Source organism: Doryrhamphus excisus, chromosome 7 (genome assembly GCF_030265055.1).
Source record: "Doryrhamphus excisus isolate RoL2022-K1 chromosome 7, RoL_Dexc_1.0, whole genome shotgun sequence".
In the NCBI taxonomy this organism is placed as follows: Eukaryota; Metazoa; Chordata; class Actinopteri; order Syngnathiformes; family Syngnathidae; genus Doryrhamphus; species Doryrhamphus excisus.
The window spans coordinates 16,115,484-16,129,598 of NC_080472.1; the positions used below are offsets into that span (position 1 = coordinate 16,115,484).

General features: G+C 42.3%; 1 protein-coding gene across 3 annotated transcripts in view; it reads left to right on the top strand.

The window, feature by feature from the left end:
• The window catches only part of LOC131132440 (chemokine-like protein TAFA-5), a 122,811-nt gene that overhangs the window by 62,194 nt on the left and 46,502 nt on the right, over window positions 1-14,115 (top strand). For all 3 annotated transcript variants that reach the window (XR_009130363.1, XR_009130364.1, XM_058078050.1), the window contains exon 2: window positions 13,375-13,524. Coding sequence is in view for 1 of the 3 variants with exons in the window: in XM_058078050.1 (XP_057934033.1) it covers window positions 13,375-13,524 (150 nt within the window). In the remaining 2 variants the exon portion in view is untranslated. The remainder of the gene's footprint in view (window positions 1-13,374; window positions 13,525-14,115) is intronic.

Genomic DNA, 14,115 nt, shown 5'->3' on the forward strand with positions numbered 1-14,115 from the left:
GCGAGTTGGAGCTTTTCTTCCTGTCACCTCAAGAAAAATAGTGCTCTTTTTTACAGCTCACAATTAGTGAGAATATTTTTTTTTTTTACTGTCCCTCACTTAGTACTCAAACACATCATTGATTATGATGATTGAGCAAAGAATTGTCATAAACTGTTGACTGTTACCAATTATTTATTCTATTATTATTCTGTAATTTACATTATTATATATTGACATTATTATTGAAACCTGGGGTGTTCAAACTTTTTCCACACAGGGCCCCATACAGACAAATCAAAAGATGCTGGGGTCTACTGTATTATTTTTAGAAATATTTTTTAATTCATAAAAATGCTTTAATTTATTAATTAATTTATTCATTCATTTATTTTCTACCGCTTTTCCTCACGAGAGTCGCGGGTGTGCTGGAGCCTATCCCAGCTGTCTTCGGGCGAGAGGCGGGGTGCACCCTGGACTGGTGGCCAGCCAATCACATGGCACATATAGACAAACAACCATTCACACTCACATTCATACCTATGGACAATTTGGAGTCGCCAATTAACCTAGAGAACATGCAAACTCCACACAGAGATGGCCGAGGGTGGTAATTAATTTATTAATTTATTTTATTTACAAAAAAGCTGTGTGTTATCAATTTTTCAACCTTTTTGCTCTATTTTTGCTGTTTTTTTAGTGTTTCATTTTATTTCGACAATATGCTGCAGGCCAATATGTCACGTTATGGCCGGGAAATGTAGCTAACAATAGATTAGATGTATAACATACCTAAAAACTGGTTGTGTTGAATAAAAGTGAGTGGAAAAAAAACAGCTAAAGGTGATCCAAATACATTTGTAAAAAGTGGGTCATACTGCGACTGTCTGAAGTCTTCTAGAATAAACATTGATATATTCCACATGGTTTCAGGACGTGATGTTCTTCATAAAATGAATCCAAAAACACAAAAAACCTTAATCACACACAAGCAGGCAATGTCAAACAATAATTACACGACTGGAGTAATTGTGTTTGCAACGCTGAAAGCTTAGAGAAGCAGCTTTGCTTGTTGACAATTCGGCTCGAACTGAGAAGTCATGTTAGATTCCCTCTGTCTGTGAGGCCGACGCCCGTGGAGCTTGACATGACCGGTCACAGTTGTTGCCGTCTCCAATGTGCAAGCCCGAAGCTGTGGTTACATTTTTGAAGAGGTGTGCCTCGGCTCGAGCTGCAGGAGCGTAAATCCCTTCCTTGACTTATTTCTGTGCCGGTGAGCGTGACATGCGAGGTTTGCTGTTTTTCTCTTTGCGTTCATCTTCTCACAGAATGAGGAAGGCTGCATCCAGTAAAGTAGGGCAAAGTGAAACATTTGCAGAAGATATGCTAATTAACAGCTCATCTGAACAATGCCATAGGACAGGGTTGTCCAAAGTGCAGCCCGGGGGCCATTTGCGCTACACCGCTCCTTTTGTTTATTAGCCTCAGGGCACATTCTTCATGTTTGCAGCAAAAAGTGACAAATGAAGAAAACATCATTTCTTGGGACTAAATATTGATAATGCAGTTGTGATATCTTGATAATAATACACCATGTCACCTTTAACACAAAGGTGGGACCTTTAACACAAACCAGGACACTTGGCATGGCACGTGTACTCAAATATACCTTATAAATGCAATCATATAAATTATTATATTTATATATAAATGTTATGTATTGCCAAAACCTGAAGTAGCCGATATTTTCAGGAAGTACTTGAAGCGGAAGGAATTTGAAGAATCGTTTGTGTGAATTTTACGAGATTTCAACTCATCAAGAGTAAGAGTAAACGGTTTATACCATTACATCCTCGAATCCTGTCTCATTTTGAATCACATGTCCACATTTGGTGACCTTCGACGTGAGTAATATGACAAGCGACGTCGGCCATAACAGGTGCTAATGCTAATGCTAACACATCCCAGGAATAATATGGACTATATAATAAAGACTATAAGACAAAGTATTTAAATATAGTCGCCGTGCCTGATTTAGCGATGATGTCGCTGAGCAGCAGCATATAAATATTGAGCAGAAGAGGGCTAAGCACTGATCCTTGTGGAACTCCGCAAGTCACACCACAGTACTCAAAAGTCACATTATCATAAGCTACACCATGTCTCATGATAATGGACAATTTCAATGGTTTTGGAAGCATTACTTTTTCATACTGTGGTATACCTTGGAACCGGTAACCAGTCCGTGCCTAGTCCCAATAAAAAACAATGAAAATCCTCCTCAAAATCCTCAAAGTGATGGACAAGGAATGACAACAATACATTTGGTCACCCTAGTCTAATCTTTTAGAATAGCAACAGCCGATTAGTCTTTTTAGGAAATTAAAGATATCAAAATGGCCCCCTGCAAACGCTCATATTTCAGAATGCAGCCCTCCGTGGAAAAGGTTGGGACATCCCAGGATTAGGCCGTCTTTATTATAGACTTTGTCAGAATGCTGTGCTAACGTCCCCTGAGGGTGTGCAGACACGATGCACTCAGAGGTCTTTAGTGTGCAAAATCACAGCCACATTTACAGGACTTTACCTTATCATTGCCCCCGTTGTGATGTATCTCCCAAGGGATGGAAATGCCCTTAATTGCAGCAGTAAGGTGGCTCTCATATCCATATGCGAGGTTACAGGGGTCATTTGTTTCCCCTTTTCTCTCGCCGCTTTAATTGATGATCATTCATTGTTTGCCGCTACGTTATTAAGCAGCGTTCATTATTATAAAGCTGCGGGGGAAAGAGGGCGTCCCGCGGGAGAACGCCATTCCAGGCTGTGATTTTTTTAACACAAGGTCACAGAAGAAGAAAATGAGGCGTCATTGTGAAAACTCCGTTAGTCGTACAGGGGACTGAGCTTAATTTATTTGAAGCAAAATAGAATCCAATCAATACATGAGCCTGATAAGACAAATGGGCCTCAAAACCTTTAGGACGCTAATCTGATGCTTTGAGTTGTAGGAATGCTGCTTAATAGCCGTGCCGCCTCTCAACGGACTCAAACTCAATCATAAACACAATGTGGGTCTCATTGACGCCAGGTGTGGTGTTATTTTTATTTCCCTGAACACTAATTGCTTCCAGAATATTGGACTTTATTCCTGTACATTTACTCCTATGTTGACCCAAATTGAAGACAACAATGTTCATATTTGTTGGAATTATATTAAATAATATAATAAAAAATCATCAATAATTACCTGATTTAAAATATATTATGATGAACTCAAATATTTTAGTTTTAGAATATTGTAATAGAGGGATGCACGGTGGTCGAGTGGTTTGCGCGCAGACCTCACAGCTAGGAGACCTGAGTTCAATCCCACCCTCGGCCATCTCTGTGTGGAGTTTGCATGTTCTCCCCGTGCATGCGTGGGTTTTCTCCGGGTACTCCGGTTTCCTCCCACATTCCAAAAACATGCTAGGTTAATTGGCGACTCCAAATTGTCCATAGGTATGAATGTGAGTGTGAATGGTTGTTTGTCTATATGTGCCCTGTGATTGGCTGGCCACCAGTCCAGGGTGTACCCCGCCTCTCACCCGAAGACAGCTGGGATAGGCGGTACAAAACGAATCAATGAATTGAATGAATGAGTGACAGGAGGAAAAGCTCTGATTTGTTAGCTTGTTAGCTTGCACGTTTGGTCCCCGCCTGCTATTTTGTATGAATCTCGGAATATAAGACAATGTATTATCCTTTAATTGATGCAGTTTTTGTTTTGGTATTTAGTCTCCGTAACGTGGAGTTGTTGACTTTTATTATTCATTCAAATCAATTTGCTATTCGTCTTAATAGTTTTTGGAGGATCAGTAACTCCAAAACAAGCAGCATGTCTCCACATTTTACTAGTTTGAAAGCAGCAGGCTGTTTTTGTTTGATCGTTGTGGAATTTAATCAAAAAAAAATAAAGCACGCAGCAATGTCTGCTGTGAGTTTTTTTTAAGTAAGTGAGACATGAAAGTGTGTTTTTTGGGAGGGGGGCTTTGTAGTGGTAATTTTGCCAAATGAAAAAAAATATGCTGGCAGCCGAGCATTTCTTCTGTGGGAAGCAAAAAGAAGCCTTCCATAAGTTTAGTTGTTGCTGCATGTGGTTGCATAGCAACAATGGCTTAGCCTGCTGCGTGCTTGAAAGAATGAGTCAGAGGAAGAGAGAGAAAAGTCTGTCTTGTGGTTGTCTTTGACATTTATATGCTGCTTATGTTGTAAGTGCATGTGCTGATGTTGTAGTGTGTCTGCTCCTCCTGTGTGCCAGTTGCTTGCCAAAGCATCTTTCTTTTTTTTGAAGCGAGGAGAGAGAGGAAACATCAAATCTTGCAAGAGTGTCTTCACAAAGCAAATGCTCAGACAAGCTTTCCTCACTCAAAATAGATGGACCCCTCTCTCTCTTTCACCCCTCCGTTCGCTGTGATTAGAGCATGCTCCCGGTGAGAATTGTCTCCAGAACTTTCTCTGAGTCATGGCAGCACCAGCAGGGTATTAATAATTCCAAGGCTTGCTTTATGATGGCTTTTCAGTCAATCGATCAGCTTTGGAGGGGAAAATGAATGCCTGCTCTAAGTCCAGGCACTTTGAGATGAGATGAGCGTACTTCTTTTCCAACCGCAATCTCACACATGTGACATTATCTGTAACCTTTCGCTTTCATTCTGTCGGTGTGGGTGAATTAAAGCACCGGCACTACAGTCAGACTTCAGCCTCTTTGGTGGCTTTCAGATAGGAGAATAAACACTGAATGGAAGTGTGGAAATATAGGACCAGTGGCAGAGTGGTTACTGTTAAAGCAAAGAAACTGCAAATAATAGTAAAGAGAGAATCGTTGGATAACTCCGCTTCAGCAATCACCATCGGCCGTTTCTTTCAGGGTCACTCGCATGTTATTCCGCCCTCTCCAAGGTGACCCAGTCAAGGCCCCAACCCACATCCCAGCAGCCTGTTGCTCCCACTGGTTGATTTGATTCCCCTCTTCTTTTCTGGCCCTATGAAGCTTAGCCGAGTAAAGATGTTGCAGAGTGACCATCCTCCACTGCAACTGACTTCTCTGGGCTCAAAGTTTTCGAGCACACTTATGCTACTCCTTGGTCTTCGATCGGTTCATTCGATCTTCTCAGAGCGGCGTCAATGCCAGCATGATCAGGTGTTTTGAAGCCTCAGAGGTGATGATCAGCTCCGGACAAAGTGATGGTGAATGTTAGCCGCTTTCCGTGGTCAGCCTGCCACTTCCAAACGCAGGCTGTTTGAGGAAGGCCTGTTGTTGGTTTTGCCCAAGCCTGGAGTTTGTCCCCAGCTTTCATGGGTGGGCGGTGATGTTTGCTGATGTTAATGGCTTACACTAGCCTCTCTGCAACAGCACCTGCTTTTTGTCACCAACGGTAGCGGTTGTCTATCAGAGCCTTTGGACAGCTGCTGAGTGGATGTTCCAGTGATGCTCTTCCAGAGCAAATTGGGCAGAAGGGTGTCTCGCTATTCCCTAGATGTGACGGTTTGCTGGGTTTTGGCAAGGCATTGTAGACTGCCTGCAACAGGAACCGGATGCCACAGAAATCTGCCTGCAAGATGCTAGACCAGGTGATCCTGGTCCATGTTCCCTGCTGCCAGAGCTCTGCTGCCCTGCTCACTCACTCTTCTTCCAGCCCTGCTTGGAGCTCTTCCTGGAGAAGGTGGTGTCTCTCCTCCCCCTGAGCCTGGCTGACCTAGGTCTTTTGGAAGAAGCCCAAACCTGCTCTGCTGGTTACCACTGTGCCTACCTCACCTTCTGTCTGTGGTGCGATTGCACCACCTCTACTTCCTTCTCCATTTCTTTCCTGTCATCATCTTGATGCTGACACTTTGGCATCCTAGGAATCTATACTGGAGAGCTTTTTGCAAATGACTTACCATAAACTCTTCCTTGAGACAAATAGCCCACCCACTTCTGCAGACTGTGAGTGACAATAAGAAATACTCTGACACACAGAGAAGTCGCTTGGCGCCAACCCTTAGTTTGCATGTACTGTATCTCTAAATCCAAAGACAACCTGTCAATCTAGCCCATTATCTGTAACCTTTTGTTTCCAGTCTGTAAGTGATTTGAAGCAGCAGCTCTACAATCAAAGACGTCAGCCTTTTTAAGCTTTCAGAAAAGAGAAAAAAATCACTCAATGGAAATGAGGAAATATACTGTAGGTTGATGGAAGTTAAATTAGTGTATTGTAGGCCCGGTGCCAAGATGAAGTAACTGATGGAGCAATAAAAACTACACGAAGGGGTAAACCTTGTAATGTTGGATAATAAAACATAAGGTTGTCATTCAGGTTTGCTTTTTATTCCTCATCCAGGGGAGCAATGCAGAGCAGACACTTGACATTTGGAACTCTTAAAATCAAATAATGCAGACCGTTGAAGCAATGATTTAACATGAATGCCCTCACTCATGGTTACAACTGACGTATGTAAGGTAAAGTAATACACGGTCAGGCAAAATGATCCGACACATTTGTAGGTTAAATAAAAGGCAAATAAAGTAAAGAAACAAAAAAGTGTTTTAATTTTAAAAAGTACATAAAATGCCATTCTGTTTCATTATTTTTTTTAATTAAATCAAATAAAAACAAAATAAAACAAAACAAAATAAAAACACTTTCTTGTTTCTTTACTTTATTTGCCTTTTATTTTTATTTGCTTTTATTTGCCTACAGATTCGTTTGTTTTGATAAACGTTTCCACAATAAAAGCGCGATGCTCACCAGTCCAATTCATGGCAGCAACTGAAAAAGAATCCAAAAACAATGGCATTATAAAGAAACAAAGGCATTATATGTACTTTTCAAAAATAAAAACACTTTTTTGTTTCTTTACTTTATTTGCCTTTTATTTAACCTACAAATGTGTCAGATCATTTTGTCTGACCCTGTAGAATAGTCCAATTAGATATAATGCAATCAAGGCGAGTTTTGTGATATTGTGTAATAATAATGAGAATAATAACAAACATAAAAATATCCACACTGTCTTCTTCTTCTCTCCTGCTGCTTCACTTGACTCTTGCAACCTCTGATTAGGCTTCTTAAAAGGATTCATTAAAACATAAAATAAAAATAGACTGCCCGACCTCAGGGCAAAAGCATGACATCAAGGTTGGACCAATGCGGCGTTTGGATCTAAAACGGGATTTCTCACAGTCTTGGCGGCAGACGTTCCTCGCTCATGTCGAACAGCTGTAGCATGCAGGAGTGATGCAGTCTTTTTATTTATTTATTGGGGGGGGGGATGACGATGTCTAACATTTACACACTGCCTTCCCCAGCACAACAGATGCCGAGCTTGTTTCCAACTACACCAAGCTGTCATGTAGCATTTTTGGGTTAAGTGGAGATTATTTGAGGAAGACATTTTGTTAGCGCAGCTTTTGACTGCGAGGAATCTGTTTACAAATGTCCATATGTTGTTATCTCCATCCTAAGATTCTCTGGCGTTCAAGGACATGTTTTTTTTATATTATTAGTCAAAGTGATTATAAAAGTGACTGCGTCACTCACATTTCAACATTAAAATAATACTTGGATATAATATCAGAATTGTAGAATTTCTTCTGAAATGAGCATCCATTAGAAAAAAAAGAGTCTCCTGAAGAAACATGCGCTGAAACCTTTGGGCAAAAAAGTGGTCAGGCTGAAAACAAATGTCTGCTCATGTTGTCGCCAAGGCTGCACATTTGTCAAATGGCCGGCAATGACAGAGCAATTGCAATGCGCTGAGGAGTGGGAGGCGAAATAATAAGACATTGGGTATGTCAATAACGTTAGCGTGTATTATCCCACGTGCGGCGCTGCCACATGAATCCATCTTCTGTCACGGCGACAGCGTTCATTTCACTCTAGGGTGGCCACACATACGTTTTAATCAGCCATTTGGCCGGCCACGCTGACAACGGCTCGGCAAACTGAAGCTAGTAAGGGTGACGATAAATCATAGCAATGCCGCTAGCGGCTTTGGATTCATTTCTGAGGACACATGCCAATTTTAGATTGTTTCCGCTGCTCACACGAAAAGAGACTGGGCTGCACCTTGTCAGTGAAGGACACCCTTCTATTGAAATGACTTGTACCTTCAGTAAACGCCATTTGTAAGGGGCTTGCCGCTGTTTCTGCTGGCTGGTAGACCACCTTAGTCTGCTGTATTCATGGTGCTTTTATGTGTTTCATCCACCTACTGTACAATGGGGAACATCTCTTGCTTACACTTTCACTGTTAAACGTGTTTGGTAGAGAAAAGGACACGTGTAACAGTAACTATATGGCTTAGGTAGTGATGAAAGAAAAGAAGAAATAAGTGAAATAAATAATACATTCATACTTTTCTACCGCTTTTTACTCATGAGGGTTACGGGGGGGGGGGGGCTGCAGCCTATCCCAGCTGTCTTCGGTCGTGAGGCGGGGTACACCCTGGACTGGTCGCCAGCCAATCACAGGGCACATATAGACAAACAACCATTCACACTCACATTCATACCTATGGACAATTTGGAGTCGCCAATTAACCTAGCATGTTTTTGGAATGTGGGAGGAAACCAGAGTACCCGGAGAAAATCCACGCATGCACGGGGAGAACATGCAAACTCCACACAGAGATGGCCGAGGGTGGAATTGAACCCTGGTCTCCTAGCTGTGAGGTCTGTGCTCGACCACCATGCAGCCATAAATAATACAATTAAATTATAATTTAATAAGATAAGATAAATGAATAAATACATCAATTCAAAAGTAAAAAAATGTCAGAATAGATTGTATGGCATCCGCTGCCTCTGCTGATCCCTCACCTTTCCCTTTCAGCAGCCATTCCAAATCTCTTTCATTGCTTTTCTTTTTTTTTTCACTCTTGTTGTGAGTGAAAAAGTCCTGCTATCGTTAGGATGGATCACCTCTCATGAGCTTCAATGTCTCTGCCAATGCTTAAATTTCCCACCCAGGGCCACCACCATCCGCTTGCAGATTTCATCATTACTTTGATTTACGAGCCAAACGCGAGTGACATACACATCATGCTGTCACTGTTGTGCGTGATAAGACGAGATGCCGATGTTTTTGTGCATCACAACGAGCACATCATATGTCACATGATAACACATCACAAAATATGTCTTCTTTCTAAAGACATGTACATACTGTATACAATTTCCGCAAGAAGAGGTGGGTGATGCGACATATTTTGGTATTGACTAGTCCAGGGTGTACCCTGTATATCACTTCGTACTTCGGTACGTGACAAAAATAAAATTGAAAAAAAAAAACGTATATACCAAACTATATTGGGAAAGCAGGAAGTGAACAAATGTAACGGTTACTGATTGTAAAAGTACCAGATGGAGGGGTAGGATTTAATAAGTTTTGCTTCTTCCTACTCCTTTTGGACATGTGGAACTGTGAACTGATTATGTGATGCACTCAATTGTAACGTGATGCATGTTCAAATGAAATTAAACCATTACGATTACCCCGCCTCTCACCAAGCTGGGGTAGGCTCCAGCATACCCACGCAACCCTAATGAGGATAAGCGGTATAGAAAATGGATGGATGGATGTATCAGCACCCTTATTTGTGAACAATTGGATACAACAAGGGCTGACCGGTGGACAAGTGGGTAGCGCACAGGTCTCACAGTTAGAAGACCCAAGTTCAATTCCATTCTCGGCCATCTCTGTGTGGAGTTTCCTCCCACATTCCAAAAACATTATAGGTTAATTGGCGACTCCAAATTGTCCATAGGTATGAATGTGAGTGTGAATGGTTGTTTGTCTATATGTGCCCTGTGATTGGCTGGCCACCAGTCCAGGGTGTACCCCGCCTCTCGCCCGAAGACCGCTGGGATAGGCTCCAGCACCCCTTGCAACCCTCGTGAGGATAAGCGGTAGAAAATGAATGAATGAGTGTCCATTTTTAACATACGGCATCACTCTGAAAGAGAAAGGAACCTCCCGACTCAAAAAGGGACAACAAAAGAAAGAAAACTACAAGTATTGAACATTCAAGAATTAGTTCATTAGCAGGCATCAGCGTAAAACCAGATGAATTACGGTCATTACGGCCAATGCACTGAAACGTGGTTAGAATATTTTTAGTGCTCCGTGATGCCACTGTGCCTCACAGCAGGAAGTGAGAATCTATAAATACGACTCCATAGAAGAGAAGAGTGCTGAAATTCTCTTTGTTGAATAATACATGTCAACAAAATCAAATGTGTCATGTCTTGAGAGATCAAGAACCGATTTCCACCTTCATTGCCGGCCTCTTCCTCCATCCCATCCTTCTAGTTTAACTTCCTCCTCCTTGTTGCTGCTTCTCTGGCTGATGGCGGATAATGACTTGTCATATAAACTCCCGTGTGGGTGGGAATGTTTTCATGTACGCCTGCATTTACTTCCTGCTCCCCAAGTCCACCCACCATTTTTTTTTTTACTCTTTCCACTCCCTGTCAGCTCCTTTGGAACCCCCAACAGCAAAGACAGCTTAACTGACAGAGTTTGTATGTCTTTTGTAATTGCTGGGATCGCAACGCCGCGTGAAGTCAACAAGCTCAAAGGTCGCCGCAAATCTGAAGTCGCGGCTCCTCTGTTGTGGAGTCTTAGAAGCTCATTAAAACGCCCACGTTTCATCAACGAGGGGCCTCATGTTTACTGTCACCGCTAAGGCTGTCATGAACAGACAATGACTATTGTTCTAATGTTGTGTTGTATCGTCTTCATATACAGTGGATCCTCGCATATATTTTCCGGAGTATACGTTTTTTCAAACCTGGGCTAGTCCTGTGATTAAATTTAAAGTGAGGTGCTGGTGGGTTTCTTTCCCCTTGGGAGGCAGATAGGCATACAACTTGAATGATACAGAGCATAAACACGTTTAGTTGTGGAATACTCACGAATCTGCTGTGTCTGTAAGTAATGTGCAACTATAGTTACATATATGATACTTGTGTGGATTGACAAATGTCATATTTTAGACTGAAATGGTGTTTAATTAGGACATTAATGTGGATCCCAAGGCCAGTCAAGAGACATAGTCTCTCGAACATGCCCTGGGTCTTCCACGAGGCCTCTTACCGGTCGGCCCTCCAAGTCCGAGTCCATGATTCTTGCTAAGAAAAGGGTGGAGTGCCATCTCCTATCGAGGATGAGATTAGTGCTCCAAGTAGAAGAGTTGTTGTTGTTGTTCAGAAGTGAGGGAAGGATGAAATGCGAGATTAATGGGTCGATTGCTGTGGCTCAATAAAAGGGAATTATTTTATTATTTGGTTATTTTGATATTGTTGCATAGTTTTACATTGTTGTATCCAATCAAATTGGAGACAAATTGGAGTCAATGTGGGAGGAAACCGGAGTACCCGGAGAAAACCCACGCATGCAGGGGGAGAACATGCAAACTTCACACAGAGATGGCCGAGCGTGGAATTGAACTCGGGTCTCCTAGCTGTGAGGCCTGCATGCTAACCATTTGTCCGCCATGCAGGCAAAAATTGACATATGATGGTAATTTTTTTCAGTTAAAAAAAGCAGTCAGTTACATGAGGTTTTGGCACAGAGTTTTTCTTTCTGTCACTCACACCCACCTTTGACAGTTGGTTATTGCACTGATACTGAAAACATGACTTGAAATAGGTACAACTAAAAATTGTCTGCTTAAGTCAACATCGACATACACATGGTTGATAGAGTGGTACAAATTTCATAAAGCTCGTAGGCAAAGAAATAAATTAATGCAAACTGAACAGACGGCTTCTGGAGAAAATATCTCCAAATATCTCCATCAAATATCTCCATAACTCAGGGGTGTCAAAAGTACAGCCATTTGAAACTGTGTCAAAGTCCAGAAAATGTAACATAATAAACAATATTCCTGTAATATTACTTATTATTATGTTATTCTAGAACAGTTACAGATATTCTTGTTGGATTACAACTTTTCTGTCTAAATATTTTGACAAAATACTGCTGACTTTTTTTCAACTAAGCGCAAGAAGATGGATGGATTGACTGCTGATTTAAAAAAAAAATAGTTATTTTTCTAGTTTTCTTCTTAAATTCTATTTTTAGACCGTGCCGTGGGCCGCTTAAAAAACAGCCACAAATATTCCTGGAGCCGCCCTTTGGACACCACTGCAACACTGCATTAAAAAAAGCACCCAACTTGGATTCATGTATTTCTTTTTTTGATTGTTAGCCAACAGGAGAAAGATTTGCTAACGAAAGTATGAAAGCTTTATTGTCATTGTAAAGCTAAATTACGATGAGGCGGGATGACTGTGCACAAATCAGCTTTTTATTGGCATCTAAAAAAACGACACTGTATACCTTACAATGCACTCCATACTTCAGTGTGGCCAATGCGGCTTGGCAACTCTTCTTCTCTATTGGTTTGGCTCTAACTAGCGGGCCAACACTACTGCCCTCTACAGCCCAACCCCTCCATTGCAGGTCAGAACCATACACAATACTCATGTTGTTAGACTTTCATATGAAAACTGAATAAATAAAAATATGGCAAAATGTTGGGAAACAGCTGCCATAGGTTCAAAAATGTGACCATGCCTTTGTCCACATCAGTCAGCCAGTCTGTATACAAACGGGTGTAAATAAGGCTTTTACGACAATAGCATAGAAGCCAAGCATTTCCTTTACATGACTTGAAAGTCACCATTAAAAGTAGCGCACGGAGACCTAATTGAAGAAACTTTCCACTCAGTGCACACACAGCGTGTCTCTACATGGCCATGGTTGGCGCCGGGAGCAGCAGTGGCGGCATGCGGATGAATCCTGATAGATTCTCATTACCCCAGGTGTGACCCCTCGCAGCTCAGTTCATTAAGCCAACCACCCGAGTGTTGGCGACTCAAGTCCAGATTTAATCACAACTTCCGTCCTCTTGCCAATCACAATTAGATCCTGATAAGCCTCTCCAGCATGGCACCTTAGGGCTTCCATATACAGACAAAGGTTAATTTGTGAGCAACAAGGGCCTCGGCTACACAGCCAAAGGTCACCAGATTGAATACATGGTGTGTGGGTGTGTGTGTGTGTGTGTGTGTGACGAGGGGGGGCTTGACTGCAATTACAAAGTTTATCAGTATTCATGGTTACATTACCTTCAAAGAGCGTGCTGATGGGATGTGGCTTACCACCATATCTCAACATCTTTGTATCTTTCCATCTATCACAAACACATTCCTCCAACATGGCTCCCGTGCTGCTAATTGAGCAACCCTATGAATAGTCACAGTGACATGACAGACCGTGTCACGGAACACGCACACAGCAGATTGTTTTATCTTGCCCCGTGCGTCTCTGACCTCACTTTCCTGCCGTGTATTGTCATCCGCAGGCCAGCTGGCGGCGGGGACATGTGAAATTGTGACGCTGGACAGGGACAGCAGCCAACCACGGCGGACCATCGCCAGGCAGACGGCCCGCTGCGCCTGCAAGAAGGGCCAGATCGCCGGAACTACAAGAGCAAGACCCGCCTGTGTGGATGGTAAGACGTGCTGTGCTTCTCTTGAAAACGACTCAGACATGAACATGTTTGTCCTCGGGCGTCTTTGAGCTTTGATGCACATAAATACAATTAAGCGCATGCGGCTATATCCAAGCGTTGAGTCATGTTATTAATCCTCGGGCTAGAGAGGTTTGGCTTGTTTTTAAGGCAGACTTAAGGTGGATCAAGCTGAATGACTGGATGTAACTAAAGCTTGCACCAATTCGCAGTTGAATCGCTATTTAAGAAGAACGTCGCTGCAGGCGGGTTTCCAAAGCCCCCCATGACCAGATGGGCTTGTATTCCGTGGCATACTGACAGGATTTGTGCAGTAGCAGTGTTTTACATCGTGACTTACACGCTGCGTTTGGGCATCATTTCACAATGCTTAAGATTACAGGTGATGCATTTGGTGCTGCACACAAAGGGGTCAAAATTAATCAAATCATTTAGAGCAGTCCTGTCGTGTAGAGGATCTTTGACTCGCTGATTAACAAAAAGGGCGGGACTCCAAGGAACACTGCATTTTTTGTGGGGAGGACATCATCTACGTGTGAGTCATGAGCACAAGTCTTTCTCTTTTACGGACGT